At 42.8% G+C, this 23,816-nt stretch overlaps 1 protein-coding gene across 4 annotated transcripts in view; it reads left to right on the plus strand.

Moving 5' to 3' along the window:
* The window catches only part of VCL (vinculin), a 106,758-nt gene that overhangs the window by 15,203 nt on the left and 67,739 nt on the right, over window positions 1-23,816 (plus strand). For all 4 annotated transcript variants that reach the window (XM_090058636.1, XM_090058637.1, XM_090058633.1 and 1 more), the window contains exon 2: window positions 20,777-20,847. In XM_090058636.1, the coding sequence (XP_089914762.1) occupies window positions 20,828-20,847 (20 nt within the window). In that variant the 5' untranslated portion in view covers window positions 20,777-20,827. The remainder of the gene's footprint in view (window positions 1-20,776; window positions 20,848-23,816) is intronic.

Here is a 23,816-nt window from a genome sequence, read left to right on the forward strand (position 1 = left end):
GTGTTATATTTAACTATATAAAAATCTACAATAGTTTGATTTGAGCAAATATGCTTAATCACAGTACTCAGAGACACATTGTACATTAGTGAAGATGAGTAAGAGGGGAATCAACAAAATATTTCCTTGGCTAGTTTGCAGTTTGGTTACATTTGAACATCTTTGTGTATACCAGTTTAGACTGTCTGGAAAACTGCAGTTGTCCTCCTGTTTCACTGTTTTTTGCAAGTTTTAGAATGGGGTCGACTTTTGGTGCTGTTGAATGGGAGATTGTAAAATATGTATGAAAATTCCAAGGTTGTCTTGATTTCCTTAACAGTGCAAACAAGGTACAGATTAGTTTAGTTTAAGGCAGTCTTCAGTTAAATTTGGAAGTAAATAAAAAGTGGAAAGCTTTATTTTCTGAGGATAGAGAACAGTCTTGCAAAATGCACTTGCTGTTCATAGAGACATCTAAAAGTGCTTAGTATTCTGTGATGGTGTTTATCCTGCAATTAACTTTTAATGAGATGATGGGAAACTTTTTTTTTTTTTTTAATGCTGTCACATTGGTGTGGAGAACATGTTGGCTGCTTTAACCAAATTAGACCAAAATTACTATTTTAATAGTCAAGATCACAATCTGTGACTGACCATTCTTGGTAGCTTGGTGAGAAAATCACACCTTGTCTGGGTTGGTGGAGAAAGTCGTATTTAAATGATTTTACTCTTCATTAACAGAGGCTAAATTAATAATAAATAGAAAGTGCTTCTCTAATTAAGAGGAAATTCCTTACCTGCTTACTACCATGGTCCTATGTGCATCCTCTTTCCCACCCTGCCTTGCATCTCATCTTGATCTTGATGTTGGCACTGGACACCAGAAGCTTTGGTTAGCTTTGAACCAAAAAACACAGTTTCTTTCAAATGACAGCTGTCAGCTGAAGACTGAAGTCATCTAAAATAACTCCCAGGTACTAGCAATCTGAGCAGCCAGAGGTGGGGGGAAAGGCTTCAATAAGAACAGATTCATGAGCACTGGATTCAGTTCTGACTGCTTTTTGCAGCATCTAGAATGCCATATCTGAAATTAATCACTTATGTGGCTTTTAGCACAAGTGTGTCAAGTTTTTCACCGATATCTTTAATGTAAATTTCTTTAATATAACAATATATTTGTGTGTGGGTGTGTGCATGTACACTCAGCCTTAATAAGCATGCTTTCTTTATCTGCATTCTATATGTAACCCCTCATACAAGGGGGTGTGGGTGTGCAGCTATAGTAACTCAGGTTCCTCAAGGGTGTTTCAGCTTTAACAGGAGGGTACAAACAAGTTTTGATTTGTTTACACACAAGCATCCAAACATCAAGCTGTAACTTAGCATGGAAACCTGATCACAAAATTACGCTCTCTCAGCAGTACAACTTATAATGGTCACAAGCTGGCAGAGGGTAGATTTAGGCTAGATATCAGGAGGCGCTACTTTACGGTCAGGGGGGCTAGGATCTGGAACCTACTTCCAAGAGAAGTGGTGCTGGCTCTTACCCTGGGGATTTTTAAGAGGAGGCTAGATGAACACCTTGCTGGGGTCGTTTGACCCCAGTACTCTTTCCTGCCATGGCAGGAGGTCGGACTAGATGATCTACTCAGGTCCCTTCTGACCCTAGAAACTATGAAACCCCAACTCCAACAGTCTCACAAGGACGCTTCTGTGTGCGACTTCACCCTGTGCACAGCCACAGCTGTTTCAGATGGAACAAGTACTTTCATTGCTCTGCCATCACTCTGCCTGCATTAATTTCTGTAGTAGAGCTGTGCAGAGCTTCAGTAGCTGATTCAGTTTGGAGGAGATTTGCCCTGATTCGGAGACCAAATCTCCAAATCCGGATCAAATTGGGAGACCAAGTAAAAGCGCTGAATCAATTTGGAAAAGATTTGGCCATAGACTAAACAGACAACTGACAGCTGCCTACACCTGGTAAGTCTGTTGGGGTTGAGGAAGGAAGGGGTGTGGGGGAGGGAGGGATTGGGGCTGGGTCAAGCTGCCCAGCCAGGGTGGGAGACGTGTTACTTGGGGAGGGGGGTGTAAGATTCAGGAGTGCTGAGAGCGGGGGCTCTGCCCTGCTGCTGTTTGCCCAGCTGGGGCAAGGGGGATGGGATGCAGGCACAGCTTGCTCCAGGTGGAAGGGGGCAAGTGGCAGCAAGGCATAGCCCCTGCTCCCAGCACTGCTGTGCCCATATCCTGTGCTCCCCATGCCAGCTGGCAAGCAGCAGCAGGGCAGAGCCCTCGCTCCCAGCGCTGATATGGGTGCAGCAGTGCTGGGAGCAGAGGCTATGCCCTGCTGCCACCTGGAGTGAGCCATGCCTGCATTGCACTTCCGCCACATTGGCTGAGCAAGCGGCAGCAGGGCAGAGGCCCTGTGGCTTCCCCCACCAGGGCAGAGGCAGGCACAGCTGGAGGAGCCATGGGAGAAGCCCCATGCCCGGCCTGGCCCAGCATCCCAGCCCTTAAAAGAAAAATTAAAAAAAAAAAAAAAAAAAGCCTCGCACTCACCAGTTGTACTTACTGGCTGAAGCAGTGGACATCAGGGCCTCTGAGGGCTTATGGCAGAGCCGCCCCATGCAGTGTGGGTCAGTGGAGACAGCGAGGAGCCCCCCTTCCCGCTTGGCACCCACGTGGGAGCTTTCCCATGGCACGTGTGCAGCATGGCTCAGCAGGTCACCGTGTGCTGTCTGGGAGCTGGGGCAACTCCAGTAGTCAGCCAGAGCCTGGCACTGCTCAGCCTCAGCTCCCAGATAGCGTGTGGCTCCCTGCCGAGCTGCGCTGCACCCATGCGATGTGACAGCTGCCGTGTGGGTGCCAGATTGGGGGGGGGAGGGGGGCAATCCCCACTGCTCCACGCTGTCCCAGGGGTGGGGGGGGGGTGCTCTGCCATGGGCCCTCAGAGGCCTCAATCACTGCTCCTGCAGCCGGTGAGGCTGGGGCTTTTTTTTTTTTTAAAGTGCCGGGACTAAGCTTAGGGCCAGGTCGGGGATGAGGCTGGGCAGGGCATCCATGGGGACTTGTCCCATAGCACCCCACACCCGGGGAGAGGCTGGCACAGCTGGGGGAGCCACCTGAATCAGTGCCAAATCTTCTGAAGCTGATTTGGCTGAAGCAATTCAGGACAGCGATCCGAATCTCTGAAACAAATCACTGTCCTCCAAATCGGCTGAATTCAAATCTGAGTTGAATACTTCCCTATTTGCACAGTCCTATTCTTCAGCCTTTTCAGTGCAACTCACTCAGGCCCTGCTCTGTTGCAGCAGTCAGCTTGTCTCTCTGCTGGGTCTCCTCGGTGAGGAAGTTGATCCTTCTCTCAGCTGCACTCAGACCAGGATCCTTCACAGTCTCCCTGGGACCTCTTTTTAATGATGCCTGGAACATATCTGGGAGCAAGGCCTCTCACCTTCTCCTTCCACTTGGCTCTGGGGAAAATAGCTCCCATGTTGCAGCTCCTCTTTCCCACTTCCCATCCTGCTAGCCCTCAAAGCAGTCTACTTGAGGGGCTGTAGTTCAACCCAGCTCTCTGGGCCTGATTTTCCTGGGCTTGGAGTGGTTCCACCCCTCTCTGCTTATCTTCTCACAATCCAGGGGTGGGATTTACATTTTTTTTTTTTGGCGTAATTGGAAACTTAACTTCTTTCTTAAAAATGGTTACTTAACTCAGAGATATTGAGTCCCAATCAACTAGCCTTTATAAAGCTCTGAGTTCTTTAAACTAGCCTCTGTAGAAGCACTAAACATTACTATGTATTTGTAAACTCTGATTCACCTCATTTGCAGTGGGACGCTTGTAGGGAAAACAAAACACTGTTTTTATTATGGAATTAATCTTGGTAAGCTAGTAATATGAGACTACAAGGCTTCTACTTCAGGGTAAAACTTTCCGTTTCTTACTCTGTAGGACTGTTTTCCACTGCTGCTAATGTCTGAACATTTGGCTATCCTTGACACTTTGTTTCAGCAAAAAGAATACAAGAATACTTGTCACTCCAATCTGGTGGTTTTGTTATCTGGCCAACTCTTTTTTTTTTTTTTCCCCCTCTTTGTCATTACACTGATTGTATTGCAGGGGAAAAGGTGTTCTTAACTTATGTATGGTCCTCTGCTCCCAGCATCAATATTTAATCATTTTGTTACTATGACCAAGCCAAACTTCCAGATGTCATTTGTAAACAGGCTATTTGCTAGGTTTAGAAAACATACTGATACTTGAGTTTTGTGCAAACTGATCACTTTGAATTAGGCCTCAAAGCAAGCTTGCCCTGCTCTGAGTTGAGTTTTATTTGGTAGGTTCTGATTTTGTTGGTGCCAGGGGTTGAAATAACAAATTGAGAATGTTCATTTCAAAACAACAGTGTCTTAGACTCTTTAAAACATAAGATAGTTACAACTTTAATGTCTGCTGTAAGGCTTTTGTTATGAAGGTATTGGTTATACCTTGCATTCAGTCCCAGAGGCTTCAATATATTGGATAGTTTGACCCCATACAGGTAGCTTCCCTGAAGCAATATGTTACAGTGTTGTAGCAACAAAGTTTGGTGCCTGGGGAAAGCCCCCAGTGGCAGCCTGTGCACAGATCCATGGGGCTCACGCCCCTTCATGCTTGCCAAGGAGGCACACAGTGGTGGGAGCCATCCTTCATGGTTGGAGGGAGAAAAGGTTATTTGGAGGGGGCTGAGCAGACACAAGTTTGCACATGCACCACCCCCTCTCCAGCAGGTGAGTCTGTGGGGGAAGGGAGAAGGGTCATGTGGCGGGGGGTAGATCAAGGCCCCTGTGGTGAGGGAGGGAATGAGGCAGGGGCAAGGGCTGGGGTGAATGAGCTCCAGCTGGGCTGGGTGGTGGGAAAATCAGAGCCTGGGAGGAGACCCAGGGGGCATGTGCCGCTCCCCAGTGCGCAGTGACAGCCACTTCTGACCTGTGCACAGATCAGGTGGGCACGTGCCCCCCCCCCCGGGCTGGGGTTTGCACAGCATTGGGAGCCCCCCATTGCCCCTGAAAGAGCTGCCCAGGGTCTGATTTGTCCTACAACCCTGCCCTACTCCCTCCCTCAATGTGGGGGCCTTGATCTGCCCCCTCCCCCAAACTCCATCCCCTTCACAGAATAGACTGCTACTTGCCTGCCATGCCTGGTAGCCAGTGATCCACATGCCAGGCTGTGATCCTGGCTGCATGCATGCCCCTCCCCACCGCTGTTGCAGCCACTGGGAGCCTGCAGCCAGGATGCCTTGAAGACCTACCCGCTGCCCCATGTTTAGGGGGGATGAGCCCCTTTAGCTCTGACCTTCCACTGCCAACCCTTCCTCTGTCCCCTCACCCCCCTCTCCCCCCAAAACAGGCTGCTTATGGCTCTGTCCTGTGCCCTGCTCTGGCTGGGCAGTGCCTGTTAACGCCCCTTTGCTTTGGCGCCTGGGGTGGTAACACCACTTGCCCCCCCCCCCATGACAGTAATAGGTTATATTGTGAATCCAGTCCCAGAGTCTGCATTGTGTTGGATAATTTGATGCCACATCAGTAGCAGTATCATGGGCTATGAAAAAGAATCCCATTTTTAGTATTTGACAAAGTAGGTTGTTGCCTGTGAAAGCTTATGCCTCTTTGAACCAGTTAATCTCTAAGGTGTTGCCACCCTACCGTACCTTCAGGATATGAATACTAATCTCTGAAGCTGCCTACAGAGATTCATGGGGTTACCAAGTACAGTCGCTATATGTATGTGTTCAGTAACACCAGAACAACATATAGCTCAACAGGTTCCTTAGGAATGGTGTGAGATCAGATTAAAGCTTCAAGAATAAAGCTTTAACATTTGCATTAAAACTAATAGTAATATTATGCAGTTAAGGCAAGTAACTGAAATGGGCTCCTGTTTCATAAGAGGTGATTTTCAGGTCTACAGGTATAAATCTAGTAAGTAAAAAGTTGAACTCAAGTGTAGTTCTTATCAGAGTACTAAGATGGTACTTCAGAAGCCAAATCTTCCTGTAAAGTATGTAAATAATCCTGAGATTTTTTTTTTTTAAACGACAGTGCAAAGAAGAAACTAGCTAAGGAATTTGATGTTTTATGTGCAGTTAGTCATGAGAGGAGTCAAAATCTATATATATGCTGCTGCAGCCAAAAGGCTTCAGATAAACAAACTGCAGAAAGGATTCCTCAAACACCCCCAAACCTGAGAGCTCCAGTTCCACACAACCACTGCCACTCTGCCTAAATCTTCACACAAGCCAACCCTCCTGCCAGTTTCAACCACACCTCCCAACCACCACTCACATCTAGTTACAAGAAGCCCTTTTCTTACCCCATCTTCCAGTTCTGGTCTGCCCAGTCCCACTACCCTGCCTCAATCTTAGGGTAGATCTATCCTAATATCCCTTCCAAGCTTTCACCCCCTTTCTGACAGAGGGGCTGTGGCTGTCATCCTCCTTCCCCAAAACCACACCTAACTCTTCTCCCACCCCACAACAGAATGAATTCCAGAGGACTCTACCCTAAAAATTTAAAGAAAAAGATCCTTGGTCTCACTTTTGTTGCTAACAAAGGGCTTGCACTCACTAACTGCCTGCCCGCTGCTGCTGCTTTCCCCAGTGTAACAGTTGATGGGGACTAATAAAGATGTAGGTATATAGATACACACAGGCCTTGGTGCTGAGAACCCTGGCCCAAGTTAAAAAGAAAGCTGCTTTAGCCCCTAAGTAATCCCAATGGGCATATCCAGATGAGTGCATATACGTGGTTTGCAGTGTCGCAGATGCATTTAATTAGATCCTATAGATGGAAAATGTGTGTATATATGTATACACACTAGACCATTGCCCGTCAAGAATGATGCGGGGGCCGGGTCCGGCCCTCCCCTCCCCTCCCCTGTATTCCAGGTCTGGATCTGCTCTGCCGTCTTGCCCTGGCCCATTCCCACCCTACCTTCCCTTTGGTTCAGGGCCTGTTCCCCCCTTCACCTGCTGCTTCTGGTCTGGTGCCACTCCCCGCCACCCCTGGACTCTGTCTACCCCTCCCCACTCCCTTCCTCCCTCTCTTCCAGCTGTTGGCAGGGCTGTCACCCTCTCTCCTCCCCTCCCTGCCAGCTTTTGCTGGGGCCTGGAGGTGGCGGGGCAGCAGTGGCATGCTTCTTCCCATCCTGGTGGGCAGGGACAGAGTCCTGCATTCAGCCCTGCTTCTTCTTCTCATTCGGTTGGGGGAGGGGGCCGCTCCCGCCCCCCGGGGTTGTCAGAGAGCTGCCACTGTGCCCTCCCCCTCCCTTCCTCCCCCCCGCCGACTTTTGTCGGGGCTCGGTGGCTCTGCATCCCCCCGCATCTGGTCCCACCCCCACTTCTCGTCCTTGGTGTCGCTTGAAGAGAACGGGGCGGAGGAGCCAAGGCTGGCCTTGCCTCCCCCATGCTTTGAACAGCATTCACTGCTGCTTCACTGTCATGGCAGTGCTCCGCCATGCCATCTCCCATCAAATGTTTGTGGAGCACTCTGGCTGTTTCAGTCAGCCAATCAGAGTGTGAATAAAGCATTACGGACAGACAGACTAAGGCTTTTATAATGTTTGAACGTACGCGCACACACACAAATACAGTGGCTGTGTGTAGGGAGGGGCAGTGTGTGTGGGGGGGAAGGGGCAGAAACAGAGAGCGTGTGTGTGTGTGTGTGTGTGTGTGTGTGTGTGGAGCAGGGCCATCTCTGGGGTGGGGGGGTGAATCGGGATGACTACCCTGGACCTTGTGCTTTGGGTGGTCCTGTGGTCAGTGCAGTATGGGCCCCGCTGTGGCCACCGCACTGCCCCCCACCCCTCCCTGGGCCCCACACAGGCTGATATGCCCCAGGCCCCACACACCCCTAGGGACAGCTCTGGTGGCAGGGGGGAGCAGAGTGTGATCGTGTGTGTTCATAGGGTGCATCCCACACACAGACCCCCACAGTCACACCCCCCACACACAGCATCCCACAAACACGAACACACCCTCCCCCATGCCCCACACACCCACAGCCCCTCACAAACCTATACACACCCCCTCCACAACATACAAGAGTAAGACTTCATTTTAAGTTACTGTGCAATCACCTCTGTACACTACACAAACGCATGTAAATTAGGACAGAAAGATTTTTTGAAATTAAGTTCATGAATGTTGTAGATATTTGATTTTTAGAGTATAACTTGGTATTTTTCTGGTTCCTAGATGGCAAAGCCCCTTGCAGAAAGGAGTATTTCTGGGGGCAAGGGGAGGGACTTCTGGTGGCAAAGGTCAGGGGTTAGGGGCGGGACCTCCAGTCACAAGATGGTGACCGAGGGGCAGGGCACCAGTCAAGGGACAACCTATGTGGCACTCAACAGCTTACCAAAACTCAGTAAGCGGCCATCCACCCAAAACAATTGCCTGCCCCTACCCTACCATAGATGTTGCCTGCTACTACACTTCAGTGGTCTCTGCTAGGTTCACAAGTACTGCCTGATAGTTCCTTATGCTGTTGGATTATTTTGTCATATTCAAAGAGTGCCTTTTTATTGTATGAAGATGATGGTAGCAAATTGGGAAGCATAACAAGCTTTGTTGCATATCATGATAATTACTATGGTTCAATGTCTAATCAGTTCTATTTCTATCTAATCAGCTTTTTGTTTGGGTTCAAAAACTATTTTCTGAGCCCCGGTTTTTGTGTTGCAGACAGATGGATAGGTCCAGCTCTGCCTATTAGCAGGATAACTGCTACTGAAAAGCTGTCATTCAGGGTCCTTCATCTAGCCTACACTTCAGCTCCTTCCTCTACTCTTATGTCTTTCCTCGTCGTTTGAAAAAGGCAGCATATTGCTGTTTCTCTTCAGGATGATTAAGATGTGCCTTTTCCATGGAAGCTTTGTCCTATTTGCCTGTGTTGTCACACTTTTTTTTGGATGCAATGTAAGCTGTGAGACTTTACCAGAATGCTAATCGGTATCTGAGAGCTGGCTGGCTTGACTAAATACAGAGCAGATGTTGGATGGTAATCATTCTTGGTCACCAGCACTCTTGGCAGGGTGTAAATTAGCAATCTGAAGTGAGGGCTGCTTATTGTTGAAGCCTGTACTGCAGTTCCAGGCACCCAGACAGGAATTTACAGTTAAAGTTTTAAATGCAAAATATTACTTGGCAATGTAATGTCTTAAAAGAGTTAGTGTTACAGTTACATGCCAGGTAGTGAATTACTGCACAATAGCATATAACCAGTCTGATTCTTGTGTGTCAGTCATCCTCTTGCACAGCAGTCTTTTTTGAAACTTGTATATTAACGTGTGCTGTAAGCTAGCTTGTAGTAGAAGCTGTATTGAAACAGTGCTGTAAGCACACCAGTCTGAAGTCTGCAAGATCGTGATTTTCTAGTCCAATTCTTGAGAATCAGGAAACCAATTCATTTAAAATTGAGTAAAAGTAAGGGTTACACTTGCTTAAGTTTATTCAAACAGTGCTGCCTGCTCTTTTTTTTCTTTTCTTTTTTTTTTCTTTTTCTTTTTTTTTTTTTTGCTTGTGGATCAAGAGTGAAATAATTCATTGTGCCTGAAGATTTTAAATAAAACCTCCAGACCTTGTGTGGGATGTGACCTTGTTGCTGCATATTCTGGGAACCTTGTCACGGTAAAGAGTTTGTACGTAAGTTAATAAATGTACATGGATCTTGATTAGTATGACATTAAGTTAGGTCTCTGTCATTTTATGGAACACTGGTTATAACCCAGGATATGAAGTTAAATGGAGTTTTCCTACACTCTGAGAAGGCTGGGGATGAGAGAGACATTTTTGTTTAAGAATTATTCTGAGTGACAAAGAAAAGGGTTGCAATGCAAATTGCCAGAAACTGGCAAGCACTGATTGATGGTATTGTCTGAAGAAGTGCTGTGCAACAGCACCTGAAATGGGTGTAAAGGTTCCTATTTAGAAAAAAGAAAATGGTTGGAGGGGGCAACTCTAAATGTTTGATTTATAAGTTTTCTTTGACTCTTAAAATTGTATGGTTCTGAATAAAACTGTATTTTCACCAAATAAAGCTTTTTTCCCCCTCAGCGTATGGGAGAAAGAAATATCAACCTACTTTGATAGGAGAATTTAAGTCCAGACTAAAATCTGTAGACCAGTGGAGGCCAACCTTTGTGGCAGGTGTGCTACAAATCAAGCACTGTTCCCTTCTTGATTGACACTACACTGCACTCCCCTTCCTTTACCCTGTTTGCTGCTTTTTGGTTCCTGCCCTATCTACCACTGTGCTGCCTGTACCCTCCCTAATCTGCTGCATGCCACGTGCAGGGGCTGCTCATACCACTTGGGATATGCATGCCATAGGTTGGCCCCCCCCTGCTCTAGACTGTCATCCATAGAAGTCAATATGGCAACTGCAGTAGATTCTCTCGCTCACCAACATGGTGGGTGCAGGAACCAGGGACTTCTATAGATCTATAGATGTCCCTGGCCCACAAATAGCTGTGCTGTGATATGGCAGTACAGCTGATTGCGGCTTGCTGAAGATGTCTGTTTCCAGCCTTAAATACCAACAGGTCTGTCTGGCTCACAAATCTTTTCTGAATCTGGGTCTCTTATACATTGGCATCTGGTCTGCTCTTGTGTTTTAAAATTTGGTGAGGGAATGTGCCTGTGAAAACAAGGATAGAAGGGCACTGATGGGACCTAAGCACTAATCAGGTGCAGAAGACTTTCTCTTTCTGCTAGGTTTACAGTGATGCTGTATGTTGATTTGTTCTGGTTGACAGTAGTTGTCTTGACCAAATTCTGTGGTGTGGGCAAGAGGGAAATGTATTTACAGATTAAACCTCAGAAAAGAAAGTAGTTTTTTCATACTTCCCTTGATGATCATAGATTACTAGTAATGGAACATGGGCCAAATTTACACCCCAAAAATGGCATCTGTGCCTTTTTCAGCTAGTAGTAGTAATGCCACAAGATTGCTTTTTGTTTCTTTTTAATCTAGGCAGTAGTCCATCTGGTGACCATTGTGGGACCTGTTATTTCAGGTGGTTGCATTTGCATGCTGTTTGGCACATCAGGGCCCCTGAACACCACTGCAGTACAATTAACAGCTTATTATTAGAGGATGCCATTCATGGTGTTGGATGTTGTATTCTTCTTAAACTGTGGGCCGGATGAGTGGCATGGGGGCTGGTCTGTGGGTTGGACCATGCGAGGGATTGGGCCTTGTATGCCCAGATTGGGCTGTTGGCTGCCCCAGCCTGGCCCTGTGTGCTTGGATTGGGTCACATTCTGTCCCAGACTGCCCCAGACTTGTGTGGCTGATCTAGCATGCAGGGCCATGCTATCCACCTTCCCAGGTTCTCTGAGTCCAGAAATTTAGCAGTATGGGAGTGGCAATTAAGGCTGTTACCAGTTCTCCTCCACCAAATTTTTGGATCTGTGGGAAGCCTGGCATGCTGGATGACATGGCTTCCTGGACTGGGTCTGAACACCTTCGCGCCTAGCTACAAAAGGGAATTCCATATTTTTGTAACGTTAGCGTCTATGTTTTCAACAAAGGATTAATGTGTAGAGTCTAGGAGTAATCTATTTACCCTCGGTTTTAAATCGTGATTTTTGAATTTTTTGAAAAAACTTCTTTCTATGGCCATTTGTTTCTCAAGCAAGAGACAAGGAATGGTGCAGGCCACACCCTAAATAGCACTAGCCTGCTTTGCTTTGATTGTGGTTTGTGATGATGGGCAAGTTGTGTGGCTTCCAGGTTTGAATTTCCCATCTGTAAAAATTGGGTTAGAGTACCATTAAAGATTGTAAGGATCTTGAATATTGTTGTGGTGGAGCCAGATGAAAACATAAATGCAAGGAGTGATGTTGAAACCAAAACCAATGAGACTGAACACAACCAGGCTCATTAGCGTAGCTTTATGGGGTGACGGCTGGTATTATGGCTTCCTAGAAGAGCGTGGCAAATTGGAATAAATGTAAATTAAGGAAAGAAAAAAGCAATTTCCAAAAAACATTTTGGATTTCAAAAAAAAAAAAAAAGCACTGGTTTGGTTGGTACCATTTATTAACAAGTCCAAGTAGGTTTTTCAGAAATGACTAAATGCACATTGTAGTGAAAGATATAATGGAAAATGTGGTGTTTCCAGTGAAAACCAGCCCAGGATTTCATTGTTGGTACAAATATAATAAGACCAGCTAGTCCAAAAAAGCCACTGCTATCCCTTGGCTAAGAAGAAAAAGTGTGTAAACTTCCTGCTTTTGCTTAATCTGTTCTCTTGCTTAACAGGCAGGAAGGGTTCAACAGTTTATAAAGAAGAGCCAACTGTATCCTAGTAAAGGTGATCTTGCAGATTAAAACAGGTTTTTTTGTCTTTTCAGTCCAAATAATTTTGTCTAGTTCCTGAAGATGATCAAAAAACAATGGTTGTGATCAGGCTACTATTAGTGTTGAAAACAAGTGGTGCTATATCTTTAAACCATTTATTTTGTGCACAAAAGGTGTTTATTAACTGCATTATGGTCTGATTAAGTTTCCAGGTGCTAACATTTTATATCAGTAGTTTTAGAACAGATTCAAGGTCAGAAATGTCTGCATCTATTTTTTTGCTTTCTTTGAATGTCCTGAACAACAGCCTAACCTCAACAACAGTAAGGTTTGTTAATTGAGCAGTCACCTCATGCTTGCCTGCAGGTTGTTTATATGTAACTGCGGTGGAGGAGGAAACCTGGAGCTGAATCTGTACTTAAACTTCCAGTATACCAGAAAATCCTGGATTCACTATCCAACACAAATATAAATTGCTTTGCATTTTAAAATCAAAAGGGGAAGAAAATACAAACTGCCGTGCATCTTGCTGTTGAAAAGAAAGAAAGAAAAATTCTCAGGTCCAATGCTAATGGCATCTGATTACAATGAAACCACTTCAGTAGTCCTATAAAGCTACCTTCAGAGAGAATTATCCCATTAACAGATTCTTTGTTTCTGATATCTTACTCTTTTTCATCTAATATATGCAGTGTTGCAGCTAATTAAAGCAACACATCTCCAATGCATATGAGAAGTTGTTTACACAACTACCTGTCTAATGGAATTGAAGAGTTATGAGGTATGTTCCAAAAATAAAGAACTTGGTGAAGAAGGAAATGTAATTCATCCTCCCATTTTTTTTTTATAGAAGATGAATACATTTCCCTCTCTTCTGTATTCCAAGTGAAGATATATTGATGCAAGACTGTATAGTGATTAATGCAGCAGAGCTTATCTGAATGAGGGCCTGCATTTGACATGAACCACCTTCATTGTAATTTCATTTGCTGCAGTTCGTCTTTTCCTCCTTCTCTCTCTACCAAATCTCTTCTATTGTTGAAATGTTTTGGGTTTTTTGGGGCCTTTTTTTTTAAAAGGCCCATTTTAGGAATTCACATAAGACCTGGATGCAGCGGGGATTAGTTCAGTTTCTCCATTTGCAGTGACATTTTAAATAGGCTGAGTTCTCTCTTCTTTTTTTCCTCCCGTATTCTTTCCATGGCTCTCTGTACTCTTTAATATTAAACACAAGCCATTTTTAATGCATTACTTCCCAAGGATCTGTTCCCTCTGACTCTGTTAGTTGTATAATCTTCTTTCCCCAGCACAAGTCAGTAGGGTTTCTGTTGATACCCCAGTATATTGCAGGCACATTCAGGAAGTCAAGCAGAAACTAGAAGAGCAAACTTCATGGATTCAAAGTAGTCTTGAGTGTTGAAGAATTTTTTTTAAGTGACTTCAAAATGAAATAGATGTTTAGAGAGTAGCTGCAGTAAAATTATTGTATTCTCTTGTTTTTCAAATGCAATAAAGTTTTAGTATAAAATGCATATAAGTACTGATGAACTGCAGTGTTCTGATACTTTAAAACATCTTTATTCCATTTGCTATGGCCTGGAATTTGTATTGACCAATTTATAATTTTCACTGGTATTACCATAGATATAGATAAAAATAAATTTACTACAATGATTTTTGTCTCCTTCTAGGTGTGTCCATTGTATCTTCATGCATAAGGCTGTTAATTTGATCTAATTGCTGTGTTTTTCTTTTGCTATGTAATAGGGAGATCCAGGTTTTAAGCAATCAGTATTTAGGAAGTCGGTGTGAATTTTAGCATATAATGGGTAGAAGATCTTAAAAGTTCAGTACTTGGCAGATAACCTGTGTTTTTATTTGTGATGAATTTAAAGCTCTTTGTGCAATGCACATTTCTGTTAAACTTGTAGTGAGCTTAAAATGTGTTTCAGTAGAGTACAGAAAGCAGTAAACAGGTATTTTTATAGTTAAACGCTGAAGAGAAACTTCTGGCATTTTATAATGTCAAAAGCTGTTTATTGTAGGTGACTGAAATTATGGACTACTGATATTAAAAAGAGAAAAGTACTATAATATGAGCACATCTTGGAATTTCTGTAAGGCCATTCTTGTTTTGCCTGTTCTCCAGCCTTGCCTACCACTGGAAGTATCTTACAATTCCCTGCCCCCTTCCTCACAAAATTGAGTTACATAAATATGCTTCACCTTTTAATAAATGCAAAATTGTTGTCTTCCATCCCTGTTTTCCCTTCCCTCCTCCCCTCCTGAATGTGTAAATCTAAAACAGAGAAAGCATTAGCCAACAGTTGAAAGGACTGTGAAGAAACAGTACTTTTGAGAAAGGAGAAAATTAACTCAGCCACACATCAAATGGGTGTTATCTGCTAAGCCTAATGTGCCTATTCCCACATAAATATCTTCATCACTCAAGAGTCTTTAGTCTTGTCCCACAGCTATGAGTGGTAAAGAGCCTCCTTTTATAAATTGGGAGAAGCTAAAAGAGTAGTGTGCATTTTTTCCTAGCTATATATTTTTAATATAATACTAGTAAACATTAGAGGACAGGAGGAAGAGATTAGTGAATGTTTTCTGTTTGTCCTCCTGGGAGGGGAAATGTGTTGCATCTTTACATGGCCAGTGAAATTGGTGGTTTAGCAGTCACTTTCACCTACCGGTCAGCGAGTTATATTAGGAAGCAAGTTCATACAGGGCAGTTTTTCCCTTTTAGATGGAAAATTATCCTTTTCCTTTAGCAGAAGTGGGAAGTTTGTGATGCAGATTCTGCTATCTACTACATTTTTACATGACTAAGAAATCACTATTTTCTCATTCCACAGAAATGTTCCTATTACTACCTTCTAAATCAGTTATGGGCAATTATTTTGGGCAGAGGGCCACTTACCGAGTTTTGGCAAGCTGTTGATGACCGCATGGTCATCCTTCCCTTTGACAGGTGCCCTGGCCCCTGACAGGTGCCTTGCCCCGTGGTTGCCATCTTGTGACTGGAAGGCCCATGCTCTAACCCTTGACCTTTGCTACTAGAGGTCCCTCCCTTTGCCCCTGGAAGTACTCCTTTCAGCAAGGGGTTTTGCCATCTTGGAACCAGAAAAATACCAAATTATATTCTAAAAATCCAACATCTAAAAGATTAATTAATTTGATTTTATAAAAATATTTTTGTCCCGATTTACATGCATTTGTGTAGTGTACACAGAGGTGACTGCACAATAGCTTAAATGAAGTCTTGCTCTTGTATGTTGCGGTGGGGGTGGGTATAGGTTTGTGGGTGTGTGGGTATATCGGGTGTGGGGGAGGTTATGGGTGTGTCTGTGAGGGGTGGATAGGGTGGGAGTATGGCTGTGGGGTGAGGGAGCATATGCGGTATAGGTGGGTATGGGGCTTGTGGGGTGCTGTGTGGGCAAAGGGTGGCTGGTGTGTGTGAGGGGGTGTGAGTGTGGAGGTCTGTGTGTATGGCAGTGTGAGGGGGTGTGGGTGCGGGTACATGTGTATGGTGGGGTGACTTACCCTATGAACACACACACTGCCCCCCCCACACACTGCTGCCAGCTCCCCCTGGATCCTACTGCCCCTGGCTCCTGTCATCTTTGACAGGTAGCCAGGAGAAAATGAATATTTATTAAATTTTTTAGGAGCCCCACGAGCTGGATAGAATGGCCTGGCAGGCCAGATCCAGCCCACAGGCTGTATTTTGCCCACCCCTGTTCTAAATAGTGGTATTTCTATCAGACCCTGTAAGTCTATATCCTGACAAAAAAGGACAGCTTGTTTTGTGTTCAGGGAGAGGATATTGACTAACATGTAAGGCATTACCAACAGTGATGCAAGCGTATCTGCATCATCTTGGTGTTCCGTATTTTCTTTCTGTTCCTCAGGTTGGTATGTCTTTATTAAATATGGAGAAGAATGTAACTCTACCATATTATATCTGTTGTACCTCTAAAGTCCTGGTGACTTTTGTGTTTCACTTATCCAGTGTAGTGTAGCTATGCAGCTTTCCTCACTGTACCTTCTGGAGCTGCTCTGAGACTTGAAGATCTCACTGTCCCAGGTATTTTAAAACCAGGCCAGCTCTTTTGTGGTCTGCATAATTTCTTTTTCATTAAAAGCTTTTCAAATCTTGCTTCCTGTGAAACAGATGTGGCAATTTGTAGCTGGGCATGTAATGAACTGTGGATATTTGCCACATTCCTTATATATATATAAAATTTACCTGGAGAATTTATGTAGGAGTTATTCTGCATATAGGATGGATCAAATTAGGATTAGCTGGGTGCATCTACATGAAATGCTTTACTGTGCCACAAATTAGTCTGCTGCTCAGTAAAGCATCACCATCTACATGTATGCAGGAATTAGGGTGCAGTTGACTAATTTCCTGTAAATAGTCCCATCAGATAAAACTGGTATCCAGCAATGCAGTAAATTACTGCACATAGACACGCATGTAGACAGTGATGTCAGGATTAGTTTACTCTGGCTCAGGTTGAGCTGGAGTGTATTCAGTCACATTAATTGCACAGGAAGATGCACCCACTGTGTGTGTTATCACACTTCAGTATTAAAGCATTTTAAATTTCTGTAATATTGCAACAGGAAAGAAACTTTTGTGGTATCTTTTGTAAAAATTAAAAAAGAAATGAACTGTTATCATGCTTAATTGCCTTTGTGTTGACTATGTATCCTGTATTTAATCAAATTACTTAGGCAGTGGGCCTATAATCTGTACGGTTATTAGGTTTTATTAACATAAATAGAAAGAAATCTTGCTGCTTAAATGATGTCATGTACCCTGTTTTTGTATGTTTTCTTTGTATAATTTCCTTGGCCTTGGGGCAATTTAAACTGGTCCTAAAAATCTCCATGAAGATAAGCAGAGCCATTTCCCAAGATTAGGGACAGATGGCTTCAGTGCTTTCATTTACTTGATTTACTGCCAGATGCTTTTGGAATAGTGCCTTGAAATGTCTGGAATTCAGTCTCCAGCATAATCATGAGAAAACCAGGAACAATTATGGAATGTTTGTATATCTGAAATATAAAGATATATCACTCTAGGCCCTAATTCAATAGAGTACTTAACAGTGTATCTAATTTGAAAGATTAGGTACTCTGACTTCAGAGTGACAATTCATAGCCTAATTTATAGTTATTAGGTATACGGATTTTTAACCAAACTTTCTGGAGGTAGGGCATATCATCACTTTATAATATTGACAGGGAAGAAGCGTGATGAGTTAAAAGTACATTAAGATTGTGTTTTTGTGAATCGGCTAAAACGTCCAGAAAAATAGATAGTCTTCTTTAAAAATAATAATGTGAAGTATAGTTTCCCTTGTTACTCTTTCTAGGTAGTCTTTCTGTCAGTTACATCCTAATGGCAATAGTGGGAAAGGAAGCGAGAGTTGCAAGAAAAACTTGTCACCCGAAGCTAAATTAAACAATTACCTTAACTGGTTGTAATTCAGGACCCTAATGTTTTTTATACCATTTCTGTGGCTATTTAAATAACATCAAGCTAAATTCTGTTTTTCTAATTAATATGTAGAAAGAAAGTTATGATTAATGTGAATTGAGCCATGAATGGAATATCAGGTTTGCAGCCTGAATTCAGAGTGAGTTGAATGAGGAATCTGGTAATTTCTTCCTGTTGTAGTAAACCTTTTCTTACTGCTGTCAAACTTCAGCTGTAATGCACAAACAGGAAGCAGGCGTACTATTAACATAACTTCTGCTTGCTTTCCAGTAGTATTTAACAAATGAGTGTTTGTAGTCTTGTAGCCATTTCTACTGTGTTAGAGATGGGGGTAGAATACTGGCATTTGTTTAGCATTAGTATCAGTCCTGATAAAGAGAAGTAACAATAAGTTAATACCCTGCCACACATTTAATTTAAGTTGTGATGGAAGCCAGTCACAAAAATGTTACACAATTTGTGGAATATTTTTGGTGACTGGCTTCATGTTTTGTTATGCCATTAATTCCTTGAATGTGTATAGCAGGGTTACTATTTATGGCACAGTTAAGAGGTTAATTATACCTTAATTGTAATATCTGGCAGGGATTTTTGCTTCAAAGATGGTTAAAAGAAGGCAAAATGGAAGAAGTTCCTGCAGCCTTTATTACATGGATTCCCAGCTAATTTCTGAGAAGTTCTGACATGTCTTCCCTTTCACTGATGGTGTATTTCCTTGTTGTAAATTGTGGGTAAATTAAAAGCCAGTTGCTAACTTATGCACATATAATGGTTTGTGTAAGTGATACGTTGCTAGCATGTAAACTGAATAAACAAAGTCATTTTCAGCACAAGCAATGCCTTGCATCTGTTATATCATCTTATAACATAATGCAGATATAACAATATATCATGAGATAATATCAGTTATCCAGCTGAAAACCTGTGGGCACAGTAGCAATCACTTTCAGCCATGTTACTGCCAATTTCAGCCATAGGTATGTTATAGTAGCTTAATGCATAAAAGTTGAAAACGGATGTGAAAAAGCCTATCCTAGTTGTTGAAGCGTCAGATTGGTATTTATGTGGAAAACCAGTCTGACTTAAGTTTCTGGAGCACTGTAGAAAGCATTGTGCTTTCTTGCTTTCTGTTTGAACCAGGAAGACATAAGAACTGCAAGTAAGACATCAGTTCTGACATTCAGCTGGATATCAGTTTTTGCTGTATTTTCCAGTGATCTCTATACGTTTTGGAATGTGAGCAATAAGGTCAGAAGGAGCCAGCTCTGAAGCACAGTCCAGCAGTCAACTATTCAAGCCCTGTATGTGCTTACTGGGTTGTGACGAAAGTTATAATTTACCAGCTTTGAACAGCATAGTGGGATGGGAATCTAGTTTAATTTTAAAAGTTTGCATATTAAAGCATGTTTGTTGGTCCAGTAAAAGTCAAGGTACAATGCTATCTTGTCTGTAGCTCAGGAAGACCTGGTATCACTTAATGCAGATTAGTGTTTGGCTTAAAGATTTTCTGCTTTGCATTACCCTGCTTCAATGACTTATTTAGCTGGAAAATACAGTGAACAAAGCAACTGGAAATATGCTGTCAAGTGAGTGATCTCAGAGACTAAGGAGCCAGATGTTGATTAGAAAGACTTGTTGTGTAACACAAGAGCTATTGTGTATGAAAACCAAGATCCTATTTTATTCCCTTCATTATTAACTTCTGTCTGATATATTTGCCTGAGGATAGTCTGTAGTGTGTGTGTGCATGTGCGTGTGTGTGTGCACGCGTGTGCGCATGATTATAATTAATTAAACTTTTCTGATAAGCTTGACAGGTTGAAAAGGGATTTTTTTTCTTTATTTTTATTTCCTTTTGGATATTTTTTGATTAAATTGTATTGGCAAGATAGCAGAGCTTGTTCAGTTTAAAAGTTGATTCTGTTTCCCTCATTACTGAATAATACAGTGGTTCCCAAGCTGATTTGTGAGACTGTTAGTGGTCTTCAGGTGGTGCGTGGTAGCATCACAGCCTCTCACTTTTCTTGTGACTTGGTGCACCAGACACGTTGTGTCCACATGTGTGATGCCCCACAGGATTATAGCTAGAATTCAGATGATAGTGAGCTTTCATACTTGCTTCTTTGTTTCTTTCAAACTTCCTTTACTTTTAAGCAATAATTTTGACATATTTTATGAGAACTTTTCTTTCCAGGAGCATGATAGTCTGCAGGAAATGTGAAGTCCATTTGTTCAAAAAGTTGGGGTACCACTAGTGCAGAGTGGTGGATTTTTCTTTTTATGTCTATAGGAAATAAAAACAGAATAACATTTTTTCTTTTTGCGTTAAGATTAATATCTATCTCTTACAATATAGCGAATGTTATACATTTGAGCAAAAAAAATTGCTTTGATTTACTATTAAACACTCAGGAATTAAAAACCTCAAGATTGCTTGTAAGAATTAATATTTGTTGTTCAGACTCTGTTCTTTCCATTCTAAATTGGATAACATTTTATTTTTTCTGGTTAAATGGTGTATTACTATTGGTTTTCTTAGACTGTTCAGTACTAGTAAATCAAATATACTGCCCAATAGTATTAGTAAGAGTTTATTCTTCAAAACTCCAATATCTATATTGGAATGTTTCTATTTGTACTGATTTGGCCAGATCAGTGAAGGAAACTTTCCCCAGCTGCATTCTAGAAAACGTCTCCAGTGATGATCATTATATCTACAAATTTAAAACTTTTTAGAACGGGTGAGCTATTAATATTTTAAGGTTCAGTGCCTACTTAACTCTGTGCAGACCTCAAAAACTCTAATGTGTATTCTTCATTGGTTAATTCCTGTTGTTGGTATTAAATCTTAATCATTTACACTGATGGAATTAAATTTAATTCATACTTTAAAGTGAAATCCCAAAGCTGAGGATTAAATGTGGATTCTCTCTTTTAATGCAGGTTGGAAAAGAGACTGTGCAGACAACTGAAGACCAGATCTTGAAAAGGGACATGCCACCAGCATTTATCAAGTAAGTTCACATAAATAAGTGTAATTTACATGACAGATACAGAAAACCTGCTCCATGACTAAGTTCATTATTTGTTTCAGTGTGAGGAAGGGGAAATGTATTTATTTGCTAAGATTCTTTGCGATACCTCAGATTTGCTTGTCCTCATTTGTTTTCTTTAGTAGTTCAAAGGGTGATAGACTTCCTGCTACAGCTGAGAGAGAGCCAGATACTGCTTTTTACTATGACAGTCTTGGCTTTTTTTTTTTTTTTTAACCTATGATAACTTTTTTTTTAATGTGCTTTCCTAGTGTTCCTCCAGAAATAAACAGTAATATTTTTCCACATGCTGGGATTAAAGAATGCTGAAGAACCTTATAATAAATATTTTTTCAGCAAAATCTCTGCTTATTTTACTGGTTGCGTGTATCAGTGAGACTATAGCCAGTAGGTGCTTCATGTCATGGCCTAGAAAACTATTTTCAGATACCTAAAGACTAGTGACTAACACTTTTAAAATTACATTCAGGACTTAGTATTAATGACATGTTTTTATCATCTGTAGCCCAGAGTCTTTATTTTAGAAATAAAAGCTTCTTGGCTATCGTGACACTGCCAGGCTTGTCACTGGCAAATGACAAACTCATTTAACTGACTCTCTTTCCCCATCCTCCTAATTCACTGGTTACTTTATTGATGCTTTTTACTGACATATGTCAAGTTACTGAATATTTTATTCTATTTTTCCAAGCCACAGGATGCTGAAAATCTGGATCAGGAAACTCCTAAAGCAAATAATGAAATAATAAATGCAAGAATGCTGGGACAATGATGTTTTCATATGGGGGTTAGGGATAAGAGGAGGCAAAATAATTCTGAAAGGGAAATGTTTCCAAATAAATTTTTGGGGGGAGACTTTGAAGAATCATGTGCGTGGTAGGCTCTGGTTTATGGATTTGGAGAATAGAATTGTGATGTTATATAAAAAATCTTACTTTGCTGTCTCCATTTTCAGTAGTGGTTTAGTAGTTATTTTTTATTTAAGAGGGTGGTGAATTAAATTAATGACTGTCTTTGAATTTTTGAGCCAGAACCAACTCTGTTTAATACTTAAAAGCTTCCACAGCATGTAAGAAGTGTGTGTGTGGGGGGGTAAATATCATCAAGGATATTTAGGCAAGTAAGTATGAGGCAATATTAATCAAAGGTGTTTGAAAAAGCACAGTGGGAATTCAGTTAACCCTTATTGCATCCAAATGGCATGTACCCAGCTGTGAAAGTGGTGTTTTGGCACTTAATAGAATCACATCCTGGGTTTAATTATGCAGCGTGGACATGTAAGCACATACGCCCTGGACATGTGCAGTAGGCTACACTCAGGTCAAGCAGCTACCTGGCTACATATGAATGGACCCTGGCTTTGGTTCCAGAAAAAAAAACAAGGAGCAGGAAGGTCCTCCCATCATTTGGTTAGGGGAGGAATCAGAACACCTGGGTAACAGACCTTCATGCCCAGAGGAGATTTGAACCTGAATCTCTGATTTACTAGCACAGCATACTGACCACCACCGCATAGCTTAGGCAGTAGCCAGGCCCTTCTCTATCTTTTCTTCTGAAACAGAACCACTGCCGTTTGCACTGCTCTGCTCTTCATCTGTTTTACACAGTGGAAACTTTTCTGTCCTACTGGGAGTAAAGGTCCAGTCTAGAACCTAGGGCCTATTCCCTGCCAGGGTGGTACCTAGCTCACTTAGCCTTATACTGTCTAGCATGTTCTTTTTTTTCTGGCTCCACATGTATTCACCTTTGGCTTCCCAGGGGGGAACCTGAAAAGGAGGGCTGGAAAGGTCATTGTATGGTACCCTATTCTGTAGTGTTGGGGTTAGAGTGCTAGAGGTGCAAAGGTTTGAACCTCCTGCGGGCGAGGGATTGGTTTTAGAAAGCAGGCCTCCTACTGCAGGATGACTGCTGTAACTGTTCAGCTACCGGAACTAAAATGTGGGAAGGTTCTTCCCCTCCCACACCACCGAGCTAACGCCCTATTAGTCACGGGTTTTTGTCTGGTTACAACTTCATGACTGAGTTGTGCTCACTGGGCCTGTATTTAGCTGAATACACTGACATTGTTGCACATGCTCAGGATTTGTGCATATGCTCAGCATCCATTCTGTGCAGATAATAAGAGGATAGAATTGTAAACTGCATATGTACCAAAAATATTACTTTAGCAGCTGGAAGACTTCATTTAAATGCAGATGGGTAATGGCATTGCACCTGACATCTGTTGTTATGCACCTAACAGTCACAAGTTGTTGCTGAATTTAAACAGTTTGGGTCTGATTTACACTGAGGGGAAAAAAATTATCTCAGCTGCTCAGTCAGTAATTAAACCTGTTCCATACCATACTTATTTAAAAAATAATATCCTAAAGTAAAACAGGTCTAGCACAGATTCTTACAAGCAAAATTCAACATGTACAGGTTTCCCTTGCCAACCACGGGGATTAGGTTCCTGGAAGTTCCCATGGTTGGCAAAACCACGGTTGGTAAAACTAGAGACTTGTGGGAAAAATGGGGTTAGGAACTTGAATGGGGCCTTGGCCAGGCCGGGTTGTGGGACCTTCCGAACCTGGTGGCAGTGGGAGCCATCCACCTGTACCGCTGGACAAGCCAATAAGTGGGGGGAGAGGGAGGTCGAGGCCCCTGTAGATAGGGAGCTGGGCAGAGCTAGGGATGCTGCCCAGCTGGGCGGTGCTTGGGATTGGGGGCTGGAGCAGGATGGGGGTTTGAGTGGCTCATCTGGGAGAGGGGAAGGGCTGCTGCCCTCAGTGCAGCCCTGTGCACAAGAGGGGCAGCACAAAGCAAGCAGTGGCAAGCAAGGAGATCCCTGCTTGGCTTCTCTGCTCCCTGCCAAGCTGACTTGGCATGGCAGGGAGCCGAGAATTCATGCGGGGATCTCCTTGACCACCGCTGCTCACCTTGCGCTGCTC

Source organism: Crocodylus siamensis, chromosome 7 (genome assembly GCF_052110815.1).
Source record: "Crocodylus siamensis isolate JL-2025a chromosome 7, ASM5211081v1, whole genome shotgun sequence".
In the NCBI taxonomy this organism is placed as follows: domain Eukaryota; kingdom Metazoa; phylum Chordata; order Crocodylia; family Crocodylidae; genus Crocodylus; species Crocodylus siamensis.